Source organism: Pungitius pungitius, chromosome 12 (assembly GCF_949316345.1).
Source record: "Pungitius pungitius chromosome 12, fPunPun2.1, whole genome shotgun sequence".
NCBI lineage: Eukaryota > Metazoa > Chordata > Actinopteri > Perciformes > Gasterosteidae > Pungitius > Pungitius pungitius.
This window is the reverse complement of record NC_084911.1, coordinates 7,492,854-7,510,505: the sequence shown is the minus strand read 5'-3', so window position 1 is coordinate 7,510,505 and position 17,652 is coordinate 7,492,854. Positions and strand designations below refer to the sequence as shown.

At 43.9% G+C, this 17,652-nt stretch overlaps 3 protein-coding genes across 3 annotated transcripts; 1 reads left to right on the top strand and 2 right to left on the bottom strand.

The window, feature by feature from the left end:
• Nucleotides 1–2,176: 2,176 nt before the first annotated feature.
• cenpx (centromere protein X) lies at nucleotides 2,177–3,892 on the bottom strand. Its single transcript, XM_037456765.2, has 5 exons — nucleotides 3,794–3,892; nucleotides 3,158–3,209; nucleotides 3,014–3,067; nucleotides 2,846–2,934; nucleotides 2,177–2,341 (listed from the first exon to the last, which is right to left on the bottom strand). Exons 1-5 carry the CDS (start codon nucleotides 3,827–3,829, stop codon nucleotides 2,327–2,329), a joined length of 246 nt encoding a protein of 81 aa, XP_037312662.1. The 5' UTR covers nucleotides 3,830–3,892; the 3' UTR covers nucleotides 2,177–2,326.
• A 2,917-nt stretch (nucleotides 3,893–6,809) lies between these two features.
• LOC119220755 (transmembrane channel-like protein 6) lies at nucleotides 6,810–14,471 on the bottom strand. Its single transcript, XM_037476980.2, has 18 exons — nucleotides 13,910–14,471; nucleotides 13,502–13,572; nucleotides 13,116–13,378; nucleotides 12,781–13,024; nucleotides 12,609–12,696; nucleotides 12,261–12,518; nucleotides 12,000–12,187; nucleotides 11,758–11,902; nucleotides 11,311–11,454; nucleotides 10,453–10,610; nucleotides 9,935–10,025; nucleotides 9,674–9,771; nucleotides 9,482–9,577; nucleotides 9,322–9,397; nucleotides 9,097–9,230; nucleotides 8,304–8,480; nucleotides 8,129–8,207; nucleotides 6,810–7,700 (listed from the first exon to the last, which is right to left on the bottom strand). The coding sequence occupies exons 2-18, from the start codon at nucleotides 13,549–13,551 to the stop codon at nucleotides 7,623–7,625; spliced, it is 2,367 nt and encodes a 788-aa protein (XP_037332877.2). The 5' UTR covers nucleotides 13,552–13,572; nucleotides 13,910–14,471; the 3' UTR covers nucleotides 6,810–7,622.
• Nucleotides 14,362–17,589, top strand: syngr2a (synaptogyrin 2a). The gene is made up of 4 exons (XM_037476981.2): nucleotides 14,362–14,602; nucleotides 15,594–15,831; nucleotides 15,976–16,112; nucleotides 16,237–17,589. The coding sequence occupies exons 1-4, from the start codon at nucleotides 14,504–14,506 to the stop codon at nucleotides 16,438–16,440; spliced, it is 678 nt and encodes a 225-aa protein (XP_037332878.2). The 5' UTR covers nucleotides 14,362–14,503; the 3' UTR covers nucleotides 16,441–17,589.
• The last annotated feature ends 63 nt before the right edge of the window (nucleotides 17,590–17,652 follow it).

The following is a 17,652-nucleotide window of genomic DNA, read 5'->3' as shown; positions in this document are numbered from 1 at the left end:
ACATGCGCACACATCTGAGAGCAGATGCATGCCGTCAAATATTTGTTACATAAGAACTCACAAACATGTACAACGAAATGTGGTGAGGTAAAAACAGCTGGCAGATGACACCTGTCTTCTCTGGTTTTTGCAAGAATTGTACATTTATTTTTGTTGTTTGTCTTTTACAGACATCAAATATTTCAAATGTATGCATGTTTGATGCACACATTTACTGTAGGAGAAGTTTAATGCACCATACGAGCCCACACACTTTGATGTAGCTCGTGCACTTTATATTTTTCCTGCTTACATGTTGTTGCTGCCGTTTCAGAATAACCAGCAGGCGGGAAAACGCATGTTTGATGATCACTTGTCCTAGACGTGACTCTTGTTTGAGAGAGAGAGAAGAAAGGAGCTTCGACGGATGACAGAAAGTTGGGATGATGCAAGAAACTGTGACATTCTGATGGGGAAAAAAAAGATCAGAGTACTGAGTGGTTAATAAATGAGTGAAATCTGACATAATCCTTCACAGGGACGCTTAAGAGCTGACACTTGTCACCCTGAACCAGGATTACAGCTGCCACAACGCCTTATCACTGTGGTAAGCTCCCTTCTATATTTGTATTAGGGAAAGGTAACCACAGAATATAGACCTGGCTGTAGTTTTATTTCATAACGAATGAACCATCCCGACATTTGCTAGGCGCATCTATAAAATCAGTACGGGTGTTGATGAGCGCTGTCCAAAGAGCAGCCAGAGGGCTGGAGACGGATCAGTCTGTTTCTCCTGGGAAAAGCTTCTCACTCCAGAGCTTCTCCAGAGCGTCTGGGCTCGCTGTCGACACTCCCCGCCTTTAAAGTATGATCAAGAAAGGCTTTAACTCATTACTTTCTTCAACGCCCCTCCCCATTCTTGTCCTAACTGCTTTCGCATGTTTAATAATACGGCCTTCAGATGTAATTTGTTCCACTATAATGCATCGGGAGGAAAGTTGCACAGTAGTGCACTTCTTCACCAGGACAGAGACCTTCCATCGACTCAAATTGTGGAGAAGAGCAAGACGGAAGAGGAATTGTTTTCATTTACAGCAGGAGATACATTTCATTTCCCAAAGCCTGCATACATTTAATTCACTATTTTAAAATGAATGTTTTGCATTGTTAATAGGATAAACTATTCCTTCACATTTAGTAAGAAATCATTTCAGCAGAGTGAACATGCATCAAAGCCGTAGATCCAGTTTACTGTATTACTCAAAACAACAACAACAAGGCCGGGAATCGTTGCTGTAAAAATGTATTATTAACCTGGTCCTCACGGCACCATGAAAATAAACTTCACTCAACCGAACTCATGACGGCCTGCTGTGGAAGTTTCTCCAGGGAAGCACAAATCCAGCCTGGGCCCTACTAAAAGGGTGCCGGGTCAAATTCCAGGTTGCTGTGTCCTTGAGCACCTATGGGGGCCCGGAGGCTTGATTTCAGCCAAGGTGGCCTCCAGCTGCCTGTGAGCAGCATTTGTAAAGCGTAGTGAGTCACAAGCCACACAAACAAATAGTGTGAGGTGTCCTGCAGCTATGCTGACTCACTATCAAGACATGTTGGTCAAATACACCGCTGGTGGAAAACCATCTGAGGCACCCCACATTACCCTCTCCGCTGTAGGCCTGACTTCCCCCCCCCCTGCTGCGGTGAGAGGAGAGAAAGCTCTTTTGTTTATTTACCTTCAGAATTACACCCTTCTCTTCTTGGACCGTGTTCCAATGTGTTTTGTTATGTTTCCTTCCAAACAGAATATCTACGCGTGTGGTCTCCTGCTATGTTTGGCTAAAACGTGCACTCTCGTGCACGCACTCCCATTCAACCCCCCCCTGTGCCAGAGGTCCCCTTTGCCGCCCCCCCCCCCCCCCCCCCCCCCCACCACCTCTAACTAAACATCGCAAGACAGCAAAAGGGAACTTCAAAGTGGCCGGAGGGGGGTACTCCTTTTTTTTCCTGGCACTTGTCATCATCTAAGGGACTGGCTGCTCCCCTTATTACTCTAATTGCTTCCAACTGCTCCAGGAGGCTTTGATGAAGGGCACTATGCACGCTGGAAGCACCTGTTGTTGCACAGGGCAGCACAGGTGGGCCTTGGTGGAGGCTTGGAGGTGTGCGACAGCTATAAATCACACAACTGGAAAAACATACAGGATGAGAATTTTTAATGTCATCTAGCATTCCAACAATAAAGAAATGGCAAATTATTCAGACTAAATTAAACATTTTGCTATTTAAAGTGAAGGATTTGAGCAGCAACATGCGGGCAACACTCTGGCTCCATCTTGTGGCATCGCTTGTGCTAGAAGTCCAGCAGCTGCAATGGAAGATGGATGAAAGGCAGTGAGTAATAGAAATGTTTTGAGCATTGATGACGTCTTGTATGAAAAGAGTTCTTTGTTTCACCCGCGTTATAATCAACAAGCAAACTACAAGCATTTTCAGGATGGGATTCTAGAGGATACATGGATTTAACTTATTTATCATTATTATAATTGATCTAATGCTACATGAACCATATCAGCAATATAATATAAACTAGAATATTAGAATGCCAGTGATCAAATACTTGTTATTATGATATGCTGTAATACAGGCAGCAAGTAAAATAATGCATATCAGTAGCACAGATCATCATTAAATACCCAGGCTGAAACTAAGCTGAATTCAGGAGCCAAATAAGAATAATAACCAGATTCTGCAAATGCTTGCTGGTCTGAGCAAGAACTATAGACCACACCAGAAACTATAGCAGCCTTATGATCACAATTGATGGATTTTGAAAGAACTAGTAAAACCCAAACTATGCCGAGCTACGCACCAGCTGAGGCAGAATTTTTTCAAAGTGCTCAATGTCCACTTGGTCGCAGTCTTCAGACTCGGCTTGTTTTTGTGATCTCACAGCAGCCTCTGTAAAATGAGAAAACACACGGAGGGTTTTATCGTGACGCAATCCGTGTGCGACGGCACAGAGCGGACGACCCCTTACCTTGGACAAATATTTTTAGCATCTCTGTCATGAGCAGCACAGCATCAGCACTTACTGCAACAGAAGGACGTGTGTTTAGCCAAATGAAACGGTTTGGACAGGTTGAGATGTGTTACCTATAGAGTCAATGTCCATTTAACCCACTTCGGGTTTTGTCCTCCTTGAAGAAACTAGACAATAGTTTGCTTACTGTTTCCTGTAAATGAGCAGAATAGAGAACGTCACTGCAACCTGTTATTTATGTGATATACATTCAACAGACATTGTTTATCAATGAGGCGAAATAAATAAAGTAAAAAAGTAGAAAAGTTTTGGTGAGGACAAAAAATTGGAAAATCAAGAGAGGGCAAAGTCTTTAAACTGTTTTTTGTGAGTATAAAGAACATCACTGCGTTTATTTTGAAAGGTTGCGTTATCCGTGACTTCCTCGAACTAAACTGCCTTCGGAAAGGACGATCATTTAATGTGTGAACGTACCTGACGTTAGTTTTATCCCGCAATAGGCGAGAGAGTGCCCTTTTATTTTTGCTATTGTGAACCGTATTTCCATTCGGCACACGTGTATTGTCAATTGGCTGAGTAATATCTAAAGTTAGGTCTGAAGTTGAATCGCCTGATGGACCGAATCATGTTAATGTGTAAACAGCCTCGCCGTGAATATTTCGTGTAAACAACAACAACTCAGCCTCCAAGAAAATATATATTCGTCCTTATTGAACAACGCAGAGGGGGGGAACCGAGTACGTGTAAACAAATCTAATAAAAACAGCGTAGTCCTACCTTTTTGAATCCGATTTCTGCGTCTGTCTCCGCCATGTTTTTGGACGCCGCGAGAGGAACTTCGCGCTCTGCGTAGCGATTGGTCGTTGATCTCTGACGTCATTTGAAACGTATGGAAGCCCATTTCCGCCACACACAAAAAAAAAGAAGGGTGAGAAAGTCGAAATTATGACTTAAGAAAGTCGAAATTATGACTTAAGAAAGTCGAAATTATGACTTAAAAAGTCGAAATTATGACTTAAAAAGTCGAAATTATTATGACTTAAGATATGCGCATGCGCAGCTTCCAAAGGTCAAACGTTTTTCTAGCCACTGACTATGTGCAATTATTTGACAAGTACAAAAAACAATCGTAAAGCCTCTAAGCTGCAGTAGCCGATGGCGTAAGGCATCCGTCCTGGATATGTTGTTATTTTGCTCGACATGGTTCGAATCCAGGTTGTGGCGATCTTTCATTAATATATGTTTTCTTGAATTACTTTCTTAAATGTCTGTGATGCACGTCACTGTATGACCGTCTGAACATAAAATCCTCTTATGTCCAAATGTTTCGGTGGTTCCAGGCTGCAGCCTCGCGAATAAAGTATCGATACACATGTTTGCATGTGTTCCATGATACGCCACCAAACCAGTTGTCTTGGCTCACCCTGAACCAAAAGGTTTTCTTGCCACTGACGATGTGCAACTTTATAAGACGTATTGAAATCAGCAGCGGCACCGGAGAGCTCGGTTGGCCGACGGCGTAGCGCCGCTGTCTTATAAAGTGTTTCTGTTTTGCTCGACTGCATGGGTCGAATCCAGGTTGCGGCGATCTTTTAATAAATGTATGTTCTTGTATGTTCTGTATTTCTTTATACGTGGCAGTGATGTAGTGCTCACTTATACAATCGTAATCGCTGCATTGGATATGGGATGCATTTTGAACATTTTCAGCAATATGTTTGCGAATGTGTGACGGATCAGGTGACCGAGGCAGACAACATCTGCCGCTGTCGGGGCAAAACAAACACGCACGCGTAGCCAAACCAGTAGGTTCAAAAACCAGTAGCTATGTTGATGTTGCTGTAACGTCATCCCCCTTTGAGGAATACAGAAAACACATCGCTGATTACTAACAGTATTAATTTCCGTGTATGAATCAACATCACAAAGGATAGCGTATACATTGCAAAACCAGCGACGTTGTGACCGCGTCACGGAAGCTGCGCATGCGCATATCTTAAGTCATAATTTCGACTTTCTTAAGTCATAATTTCGACTTTCTTAAGTCATAATTTCGACTTTTTAAGTCATAATTTCGACTTTCTAACCCTTCTTTTTTTTTTTTTTGTGGCGGAAATGGGCTTCCATAGAAACGCCCTCCATAGACGAAGAGCGATGAAATAATAATGAATTATTTGATTTACTTTGTTTTGTGATCGTTTTACAACTTTAGACAATTATATTGAAACTGTTTTCTTAAAAATTTTCTTTGATAGATCTTCATTTTGACATACACACATAGAAAATGATAAAACTTTATTCATGAAAAATCACACATTATAACAAAAAGAATAATTTCCATTACAGCAACTCACAATTAGGCTAAACAGATAAAATAACATTTTGGTTTCTTACATAAATTACGACATTTTATATTCCTGTGTTTTTCACACACATGTTTTTGACGCTTCAGAATATTTCATAGCAGCTTGACGATTTTTTCATCAGCCACATTAGTTTATAGTCCTTAAAATCATTGCACATACATTTATGATTTCAAGCTTATAAAGGAAAAGTTGTAGAGTATTCACTTATTCCTCCTCCTCATCGTCCAACCACTGAGCATCTTCCAGTAAGTAGCCCAAGCCCATTGTACGCTTTGAGCGAGTTCCGAGAAGGGCTTGGGAGATCTCCTCATCTGAATCCTTCCGTTTCCGTCATTCAATGGAGACAAAGACAACAAATCTACACTTAAAGCCAAATACTGCCAATCAACTATTTTATTTTTTATCCAGCCAAAAGGCAACCAACTGCCTTGATAGGAGAGAAGATAAAATATACCTTTGGAGTGACAACTCATCTCACTTCCACATCGCCTCCCATGTAGTGGGGACCGGCCCACTCTGCTCGGTCAGCTTCATCCTCTGAAGAAAACCTCACATAGGCCTTTGCTTTATCTTGCTCTCATTGGATCTTCTGCACCTGGGATGCAAGACAACATATAAGGAATTTGCATAATTCAATTACAAAATATATGTCTTCATAATTTATTCAAGGATGTATTCAATAGAAGCATGACTTGTGTCAGTGTTTACCTTACACATTGTGACAACTCCCCATTCTGTAAAGTAAGCTTGCACATAATCTGCATTAACGCAGGGGTTCAGGTCTTTTATGACCAACCCATGGCATGGTTAAATGATACAAAATGATGAACATGCCATATTATAGCTTTATAGATCAAAAAGTCATGTTGACAGTATTTAAATGAGAGAAATTGTTTACCAGTTCATAGTCTTTTGCCAAAGCAGCCATGTGTTTCTTTGGAAGACTGATAAACACACTTTTCCTTTTTGTATTAACGTCCATAATAACTGCAGGGAAAATGAGATTTGAAATCTGGAAGATACTAAAGTCATTACAAGATAATGAAAAAATAAGAATTATGAAATCATTATGAAACTATTTGAATTTAAGTTCCAAATTATTGATATATTAGTACATTCAGAATTTGAAATTAGGTTCAAAATTATTCCGAAACAAGTACATTGATAATTTACAAAAGGGATTCAAAGTGATGAAATCAAGACAGGAAGGAAACTTACCACAGATCTGGACTGAGATGCACTTCCAAAAAGATCAACTCAAAGTTTTTGATAAAATAAACCCACGGGTTTATATATCCTCCTCTGCATGTTTGGCATTAATCCGAAACTTAAACTGCTAGTCTGGAATTTCCCCAACTAACAACCATGTGTGCCAAAATATTTTACCAGGCAATTGTTGACTTGAGTACTTCTAAGTACTTCTAAATTCTAAGTATGACATCCCGTACATGCACGCTGTGGTTTCCCCTCTGTGGTGTGAGGATACAAAGTGCCATACAGAGTGATTTGAGGGTACCTGCAGTGGAACATGTTTAAAAGATCTTGTAACCCTCTTTTGATAAAACAAAACTGAACACAATTCACAAGACGCTGCCAAAATACTTTTCTGTATCTCACTACCCGTTTATTAGTTGTTGTTTTTTAAATAACACAGAAGAAATGTTTTGCATGGTGTTGATGTGTCTCGTTTTAAAAAAAATATTCAGCTATATCATATGGCGGCATTATTTTCCATTTAGCTGGAAGAAGGTGCAATATGGGTTATAGAGCAATAACAAATATAACCAAGCCTTTAACATAGTACATGACGTAACATGTATACAATGCAGAATAATTTTCATATAGACAGAATGAGAAAACGACAGATACAAAAACATATCCTGACATATGTAAGGGAGCTCTATGTATAAATATATCAATAATACTGTGAAAATGGCCTGGATTTGAATAGAACACTGAACATTATTACGGTTAATGGTTTTGCTTTCACGTTTGTTCTCAGCCGTCTGCTGCAGCCCAGCGCCACATCCCCGATTACATCATATCCTTGCGATGCTAGAGCCTTTGCTCTGTTCAGCCACAGAATGGGGAGAGAAATGAAGACGAAAACACAGCACATGGAAGATAGTGTTCACACAGAAAGCCTTTTTAGATCAGAAATGAGGTCATTCACAAGACGGCAAACAGTGAAGTTGTGTTCCGACCACAGAGAGGTTACAGTGGTGACTCTGCCCACATTATCAATGAGGGGAATCCAGGCCACTCCGTTCATAAATGGCTTGCAAATTGGCGATGAGGAACTCTTTGTCTTTACCTTCCTGTAAAAATAGAAAATATACAAGATTTAGACATTCTACCAAATTACCAATCAGCTATTTGATGGATTTCCACAACATGTGTTACAGACATTAATAGATTGTTTTTATGACTACCATTAACAATTAACAACTACTGGATAGATTGCTGGGAAATTTGGTACAAATATCTCTTTTTCCTGCAGCGCTACCAGAACATAATTGATGCTTAGTCTCAATCTAGATCCTGATACTGGATCAACATTTGTGTTCCACTCAGGAGGAATTATGATTATTATGTTTAGTAATTATAATTAGTTTGGGATCCCTGCATTTCAGCAACATGCAGAAGTAGTTTTGACAAAATATGTTCCCATCAGCCTCAGTATTATGCCAAACATCAGCGTGTTTGGATGGTCATTATGAACATTTTAATAACGCCACATGCTTACATTTTCAATTTGTTTTTCTAACCGCCTGATGATTCTTATTTGGCCATCAACAACTTGAGTGCGAATGTATATCACCAATCTGAAAAACAAAAAGCATAAACATTGCACAAAATCACAAAAAAAGGATCAATAAACAAACCCATTAGAATGCTAATTTCAGCTGGTCACCACTTACAGAAAGACCCCAGCGACCAGGAATAAGAACAGTGGCTTCTCCAGCAGAGCGTTGTAGGCCCAGTTGAGCCAAGACAGGATCGGGTGGCTGTTCTCCAGCTGCTGGTCCCGCATCATCCCCGACTGAAACATCGTGGTCAGATTCCTGAAAGGGCCGCACCTCGACGAGGGTTTAATCCTGAAGACACCCAACGGAGGGATTTGGAAGACACGCGCAGGTCCATAAGTGTTTGTACAATAGCACCCTCACAGTACATTTAAAGTGGAGCTTAGCCATCTCATCTCATCTCATCTACAGCCGCTTATCCGGGGTCGGGTCACGGGGGCAACAGCTCCAGCAGGGGGCCTCCAGACTTCCCTTTACCATGGCCACATCTACCAGCTCTGACTGGGGGATCCCAAGGCGTTCCCAGGCCAGTGCAGAGATATAATCTCTCCACCTAGTCATGGGTCTTCCTTGGGGCCTCTTCCCAGCCGGACGTGCCTGGAAGGGGGCATCCTTTACCAGATGCCCAAACCACCTCAACTGGCTCCTTTCAACGCAAAGGAGCAGCGGCTTTACTCCGAGCTCCTCGCGAATGGCTGAGCTTCTCACCCGATCTCTGAGGGAGACGCCAGCCACTCTCCTGAGGAAACCCATTTCGGCCGCTTGTACCCGTGAGTACTGGAAGCTTAGCCAGGTTCCTTCTACATTTAACTATTCAAATGTTAAGAGGAGAACCAACAGTGCCGTGGTACTTCATGCAACGTTCTCCTCACTCGTTGAGCCCCTCATTCTCCTCTCTTGTACTCACTTCCAAATGACGTAACCGACGGACACAGCAGCTCCGAGAAACGAGGGGAAGCACAACAGCGAGATGAACACCGTTGTCATCTGACTGGCCCTCCAGGGCTTTCTGGACACCTGACAGTTGAGCATCAGACTGGTCTGGAAAGAAGAAGAAAAAAAAGGAAGAATTTCAAGTTCAGGCAAGTTAAGGGTAAGTGCGACGTTAAGGAACAAGACATTCTGTACCGACCTTCTTCGTGCAAAATAACAAAAACAATTTTATGATCTGGACCCCTGGAAGCAGTGGGGCAAACAGCATCCCGAGCCTGGGAAGAAGTGAAGGGCCGTCAAGGTTTAATGTGCTTCTTGTTGTGGTGGAGTACGTGTTGGGCCTTAAAAGGTGTTATTACCAGGTAAGGGTTTGTCCGTATATGAGTTCAAGCACATTACGAGCGATGTCAAACACTGGCATCCTTTCCCTCTTTAGAATTTTCGTGGAAAAAAGCCTAAAGGGGGAAATGATTTAACAATCAGAGAGCTATTTTATCAACAGTAAACAAGGGAATCAAGTTACACGGTTTATGGAAGGAGGACCAACTTGCCTCCAAAGGAACTCTCCTGAAAGACTGTAGAGCAGAGTGAAGAAAAAGTCCATCAACAGCAAGCGATACAGGTCTTGCCCCACAAAGGTCTCCCAACACTGAGGAAACGGTGACGTAAAGATCACAACAAATCCGGGATCAGGCTTTTTTTTTCTTTTTCGGAGGAAGCGGTCTGAGAAAAGTACTGTACTCAAGGAATGAGGAACGCTGCACAATTCAGAGTCACTTAACGGGAAGTTTAAACACAAGGAAGTTTGTTACCTCTAAACCATACTTTTCTGGTTCCAAGGCAATTCTCCCAAGCCAGCGAAAACACAGCACTCCAACAATGCTGACCTTCAACAGGAGGTTTCTGAGGAAGGAATTGGGAAAATGCCCATTTGAAAAAAAAAAAAAAAAGAAACAACAGCATCAAGTTAAAGTATAGCTTCCAATTACAATAAGACTTTGAAGGTGCAATTAAAGCTTTCATATTTATTTACTTATTGTATGCATTGGAGCCTCCAGATTCAAACAACAAAGTTAAATGAAATAGAATATGTTTGTAAGTATATGCAAAGAAAATTAATATAATTGGGACTTCTTTTGTATGGGCTTTTTTGTTTCTTTCCAACGTAAAAGCCAGAAAAGAGAAAATGTATTTACCATAGTTAATGTGCAATATGTACATTATAGACATATTTTTAAAAATATTTTGCTTCTTATTCATGCTTAAGCCTTGGTTTCTTATCTCTGTGGTTGATTGTGCTTTTTAATTTTTGCACAGTCCTTCTTCTCACCTGAAGATGGAGACATAGACGCGTACGCTGGGCGAGTCATGATTCTCCACCCAAGCACACAGGTTGAAGAAGCTGGGGAGTAAAAGGTTGAAGCCGGACACCGCTGCAGACAAGAGCATCAGCTGGGCTTCTTTGAAAGAGCGCTGCTTAATGGCAGTCTGAAGGAATGGACAGATCGTGAGGAGATCAACACCTCATAACATTTGCTTTTCCAAATGCCCGACTGACTGTTCTGAAATGCTAAGAGGAGCATCTTGCGTTCAACAATGTATCTGGGTGGCTGGCAGTTTTTGGTAAAAGTTAAACATGCGTATATCATTTGTACAAGAAATCGTGAAAAACATCTGGAAAGAAAACTGCGCTTCCTGTTTTTTGATAAGGCTTTATGAAACTGTATTTTCAACAATTGATTAAAGAGGGCACTGAAGCATGAGTTGTAGGATTTCTCTGAAGATCAGGAAACAATTATTGCCATAATATGTTGGACATTTCTTATTGTGCAGCAATAAGATAAAAATAAAAGTATAATAAAATATATGCTATGGGTTAGTACGCTAACGCTAAAGCTGTGGGTTAGAAAAACTTTGGAAAACTGTGTTAGTATGTGTCAGTATATCCAAGTCAATCTTTTGCGGTGGTTCGGCAGTTTTGTAAAGCAGCAGCAGACCCTAACGAAATGTGCAAAGCATCTTCCAGGAAGGTAAAAGGAGAAGAAGAAGTAACTGCGGTGAGAAAGGGCTTCTCTATCACGGCCAGTTTTGTGGTAAGCTATTCTTGAGAAAAAAGTCACACGGGCCGTAGATGCTCAGATGTGCGCGAAAAAAAAAGATGCACATCTGTTGCGTAGTTCCTCCTCACCTCTGACAGATGGTGGACTACCACGACGCCGAGAGAGATGCTTCCCAGACATGTCGCCCACGTCGTCAGGTGCACGATCAGGTGGCGCAGTCGCTGCGTGCGGCTCTTTTCATTTTCCCCACGGATCACCTCCGACAGCAGCTCCTGTGGGAAAAGCAGCGGTTTGTTAGGTCCAGCCCCACTCCGCTGTTTTATGAATAAGATATTCAATAATATACATATTATAATATATATATTATAGATATATATTTGAAAAGCCTTCCTTTCCAACAAAATGGCATTATTTAGCCTCCTAGTGAATGACCAACCTTTGAAAAAAAAAAGGTTACATGCAGCTTCCTGTGCAAAACAACAGAGATAGTGTCAACACACACAGTGTAAGAATACTGCTTTTAAAGAAGTAAGCGTTTGGTGTACGACATATGAGTCTGAATATCCAACGTCTACCTTGAGCTGTGTGCAGATTTTCTCAGACTGCAGCTTGACGGGCGTCTCTTTGCTGACTTTAAAGTCCCAGGAGCAGAAAACCTTTACAGTCCAGTTTCCGTTAGACGCGAGGACCTGAAAATTTCGCCCAAAGGACTTGGACACGCTGCGGGGGCCGGGGGGGGGGGGGGGGGGGGGAACACATTGCTATGAAATACACAGCCACAAGTCGTCATTTGGAAGTAGTTAACTTGTTGCCCAACCTGTACACGAGGATGATGCAGATGATGAGGAAGGAGACGACGATGGTGAAGAAGTAGGCCGCGGGTATGCTGTACTGGGGCCTGTCGGTTTCACAGCCCGGGACACCCGGGGACCCGGGACGGCAGGTTTGGAGCCCGCCGTTGGTGTAGTAGCCGTAAAACATCACGCTCTGGTTGATGAAATAGCCCTGCGAGACAGACAACCCTTGAGTCAAGAGAGCGCCACGGGAACGCTCCCGCATGGGCCGACCGGCACCTCACCATCCCCGTGAGGAGCTCGAGGCCCGTGAAAGGGTGCCGGTGGGAAACGTGAGGAGGAGGGTTGGCGGCTTGAGGGAGGACCAGGAACAGGCCTAAGATGACAAAGAGGAGGAGGTTGAAGAGCAGGAGGGTCCGTAGAAACAGGAAGTAGGAGAGCACCCCGGTCCCGAAGCGCCCGCTCAGTCTCTTCATGGGCGAATGCCACAACTGGAGGGACGTGAGGCCGTGGAGGCAGCCGGAGAGGCAATGACCCCAAGTCTGGGGGGGGGGGGGGGGGAGAAAAACGGAAAACTTTGATTGAAGGACTTCTACCCGCAAACACGTGTGTAGCACACAGTGTGCACTCACCCTGCTCATGTGCACACGTAGACGACAGTGGCACGACACACTTCTGCTGTTGCGGGAACTCGGGGCCGCATCGCTGAAAGCAAGTCGCCTGAGGACAGACGGGCCCAACGGTCACCGCGGCGCTCGGTTTGTTCGCACAACATTATGGATGTTTTTCCTGGGCCGCATGTACCTGACGTCCTTCTTATCGGCCAGGCTGAGCGCCGCGGCCCGCAGCCTGCGCATGGCCTCGCCCGGCGGGAGGCCTCGGAGGTGGAGGACCAGCTGCTGCTTCTCGGTGTTCTCCGGGAACTGTGGCATTTTCTGTTTCCCCTCAGAAGTTATTTCCTCCACATCTGCCGGTTCCAGGTCACTTGGGATGGTTCCAGGGGGGCGCGAGGTGGCACAGGGCGAGGCCTGGTGTCGCCGCGAAACTGCTGCGGCGCCGCTCATACGTGTGGGGATAAAAAGCGGAGTCAGTTTACATCAACTTTGTCGACCGATAGCCGTACGAAGGCTTCATCTCACCAGCAGCGCGACTGGGCATCGCGGAGAGGACCTTTAAGGTGGCGGCCGACCAGCGATGCCTCTGCAGAGCCCTGGGCTGCCCGCCGTCGAAGGGCTCGCCTCTGATGGGGCCACTGGCAGAAAATGGCTGACGTTCTGCATCTGCGCCGGTAAAGTCCCTAAAAACATCCATCTGTAGGGTTTCAGGGCACCTCTGGGTGCCGGCAGCTGGCTCTGCAAAGAGCTGGAAGGAGTCGTGACCTGGTTCACTGTCCCCCATGTTCCTATGGGAGAGGAACCATGATGACCCAAAGCATTCGGTCCAAACAACCCTCCGTACAGTAAGCATTAAATTAAAAATAGCACAGTAAAACCAAAAGCTTATACGTAACACAAAGACAACTCACTCAAAGTCAGAGTCAGAATCAATTTGACAAATGTCGCCTCCGTATGCCATGGTCCTCGAATGATCGCTGTACTGCAAACACACAGCTCCCAGCATCAGATGCGATCAACCAGAGAACAGGGTGAAGGTTGACTATGGTCTATTCTTGACTAATTGTAGGTACACATCATGCAGACTCCCCCCCCTCCCCTCTCTCTCTCTCTCTCTCTCTCTCTTTCTCTTTCTCTTTCCCTCAGCAAACAGCTGTGCCTGTAGGTGACAAGCTATATTCCTGCAGCCTTATTAAACATGGCACATTTGTTGTATGGTGGGTCATCTGGACATAGAAAATAATCAAATAAATAAATACAAAGTATACATGTATCTGAAATATAATACTCATTGCAAAAAGTTCGAAGGAAGTACCAACATGGAAGTGCGCATCTTTCGATGAAAAGTGGAGGTGAAGTCTGAGTAGCAGGCCCTCTGGGGGTCACATTGAAGAACTGCAACATCGCGTCAATCTTCAGTCAATCAAATTGGAAGAACTCGTTGTAAGCATACAGTTAGAAGCAAGTTCTCATTTTCCACCCGTAGGGCTTCCTTTGTTGGGTTTCTGCGTTGAATCTCATGTCCGGGCCGTTGCATTTGGCCAAATCCCAACGACGTTTATGATATGAACCTTTGCTCCTTGTAAAAATACATGTTTATGTTGAAAGATGTTTCTGTCAGCGAGTTGGCTCGTGCCTCGTCCACACAAAGTCACTTCTGCCTTCTACAGTTACAAAACAAAACTCCCTTACGCCATTTACATGTCTTTTTTAGGGCATGGATTGTTGTCACTCAGATTGGAGACCGCATTTTACGAGGAGCACTTGAACACGTCAGCGGCAGAAAAAGTTTTTCAGGAAGCCGCTCTGACAAAACGAAACTGTCACAACTTTGACAGGGACGACTTCTCCCGCTAATCTTTAAATCTTCTATAACAAAGTTGCTTCGGGGGGGGGGGTTGACCAGAAACAAAATGCAGGGCAGTGCTTACGGGGCCTCGCTGGCTGGCGGTGCTTTCGACGCGGTGACTTTCGTGAAACAGCCTCAAACCATTTTGCGCTGCCTGAGCTGGGTGAGTGACTCCACGGAAACGCGTTAGCATGCGCGTTAGCCGACCGTGTTGTGGTAACAGATGTGAGCCGCGGGGGGGGGGGGTCGACACCAGTCGGTCAGCGATGCTGCTTCTCGGCTACGTGAGCCGACAGACACCGGGCACGGTTGGAGTCTTAAATAAAGTTACCAAAAAAAACTAAAAAAGGTGTAAAATGTCACACAACTTAACGGTAACGTAACCCCGTTGTAGCACTTGTTGATATCGGCTAACGTTAGCCTAGCATGTCCAGTGCCGTGTCACGTTACCGAGCTGCCGGTTTCCCCCACCTGATGCCGGACGACCCTGTGTGGCACGTGTCGTGTCCCGTGTCGCTGCTACGAATAACGAGTAATGAAGACTCAACGAATGACCACAAACTGCCTGGATGAAGAGCGTAAACTCGTCCAGCGGTGCCGTTTCCTACGCAGCTGTGTATGCGCAACATTGCGGATAAATAAAAAAACGTTGAAAGTTGAAAACGTGTAGTGTCAAACCTCGCATATGTCAACCAGAGCATTTAAAACAACGCGAAAATGAATAACCATTAAAATAATATATTTGATTAAATTTAAATGTGTGATTTGAGTTGTTGCTCTTTTCACATTCAGCAGCCCGAACTGTGGGATTCTTCAACTTGTTTTGAGTCTAGATGTGTCAGATTCCCACGGTGTGAGCACCCTGATCTGCACCCATCAGCCCTAAAATATCACTCCGATAACCCTAAATATGAATGTGGAGAAGGAGCTTATTGGATTATTTTCCACCCTGGGGACACCTTTTTAAGAATTCTATTGTCCGGCCAAAACCGACAGAAAATCGACAGATGTTTGAGTTATATTTTATTTTTGATATGGTGGCAGCTGATGGAAATCATGTGATGGGAGTCACGAGGCGCCTGCAGCTGCTTGAACTGAAATATTTGCCTCACCACCACCTCCTGTTGTTAACCCTGCGTGTCCCTCCTTCGCAGGTGTTCTCCATCGTGGTCTTTGCCACCATCACAGGAGAAGGCTACATTAACTCTGTGACGGGAGATGAAACCAAATGCATGTTCAACGAGAATGACAGCGCCTGCAACTACGGGGTCGGGATCGGAGTCCTGGCCTTCCTGGCTTGTGTCGTCTTCCTCATACTGGATGCCTACTTCCCACAGATTAGCAATGCCAAGGAGAGAAAACTTATTGTTATGGGAGATTTGATCTTCTCAGGTGAGCGTCACGTTTCACTGTAAGACTGCTACTCGCAGAATACAGGGAGGCCGTGCGGCCTGGTTGAGGTTAAATCTGTCTTTTTTTCTTTTTTTTTTTTTAATCCTCACTATTTATCTTCCTTCATCTGGGGCGGGGTTGCAGGGGCTTGGACGTTCCTGTGGTTCGTCTGCGCCTGTCTGCTGGCCAACCAGTGGTCCAAAACCACCGCCACAATTGCCATCCCCCAGGACGCTGCCCGAGCCGTCGTGACCTTCTCTTTCTTCTCCATCGCCACTTGGGTGAGCCGTTCGTCAGTGTGACCCGCGTTCGACTAACAAAGCCAGACGATGCCAGCCGACTGAGCAGGCCGGGTGGCGGTAGAAGCTCCCCCCCCTTTTTGTAACTCTGATCTCCTCCCGACAGGGTCTGTCGTTTTACTTTGCGCTCGGAAGGTACCTCGAGGGCGTCAGCGACTTCGACCAGGGGTACAGGGACCCCGCCAACGACCAGAGCACGCCATACCCGCCGTCTCCGTACGCCAGCAGCAGCGGGCCGACGGGATACCAGCAGTCGCCTTTCTCCAACAACCAGGAGCAGCCGGGAGAGTACCAGCCTCCAGCTTATTGAAGTCCGACAGGGGAGTTTGCTTTTTTTTTTTTTAATAAACGTGTGCCAACGACTTCATCCACAACTCTGTTCTCTGCATTCCCTTCAACCCTGTGCAGGACGTGTTTGCATTTAATTTGGCTGCACTGATGTGGTCTTACTTCATAATGTTGTAAGTTGTGTGGTGACGATTTGCTGCGCTGTTTATAGTGCCACACAGAGCGGGGGAACTCTGGAGATGATATAATATGTTGTTATTTTTGGATAGATTCAAATGTCATGGACAGACATTGTTGTCATTGTACCGAACCAGCTAAAGTTCTTCTTGTGCCCCTTTTTTGTTTTAGGTCATGAGTGCAAAGCTGTTTACTTCTAAGCACTAATCACTAGTCGAGCATCACAGAGATGCCGGGGTGTTTGCTTTTTATTTTAAAGATGAACAGCAGCCTTATCTTCGAATGTTACTGTCGACTACATACATTTTTAATTACTGACACTCATTGGCTCAACTATAATTTACTGATAGAGTTCAGTAGATTTGTTCCTTAATCAACAATTGCATTGAAATGTGCCCTCTACAACTACTGTAATGCCATGCTCCTTTCTTAATTATCAACCACTGAAAATGGCTTTCATGCACTGAAAAGCTCAGTTAATTTCTTTATGGCAGTTCGTTGCCATTATCTGATCGAAGATTGTCAATTTTTATTTATGCTTCTAAATCAATTCTGCCAGTTATTATTTAGTATTCGTATTTAAAGCTATTTTTAAAGGTAGCAAAACAATTGATTTGTATCAGCTACCTCTTTAGAAGTTTAAAGTCCTCTCCTTTAAGTTCACTTATAGGTCATCTAAGTATCTAATTCAGCAAATTTTCCAGCCATGAATAGGTTTAGAAACAATTTGTTGTTTCTAAATAATAGATTTCAGGAATTCAGTGATGTTGTGGTAAATTGGTATATTTATTATTTTTCTCAATCCTTTATTCAGGCTAGATGACAATCAAACCATATTTGTTTCTAAATGACATTATGCTCTTGCTTCTCGTACACTGTAGTTTTGCATGTGTTGCAGGTTCGCTGCTCAGTGGCTTTACAATAACTCCCCAATGCCTTTGTACAGTATTCTGTATCACACAGGTTTTGCCAAATAAAAACTGATGTTGTTTTAGACCTGAGTCGGCTCCTATTTCTTAACCTCTTCTGAGTGAACCGGAGTTGGTGCAGGACTGTA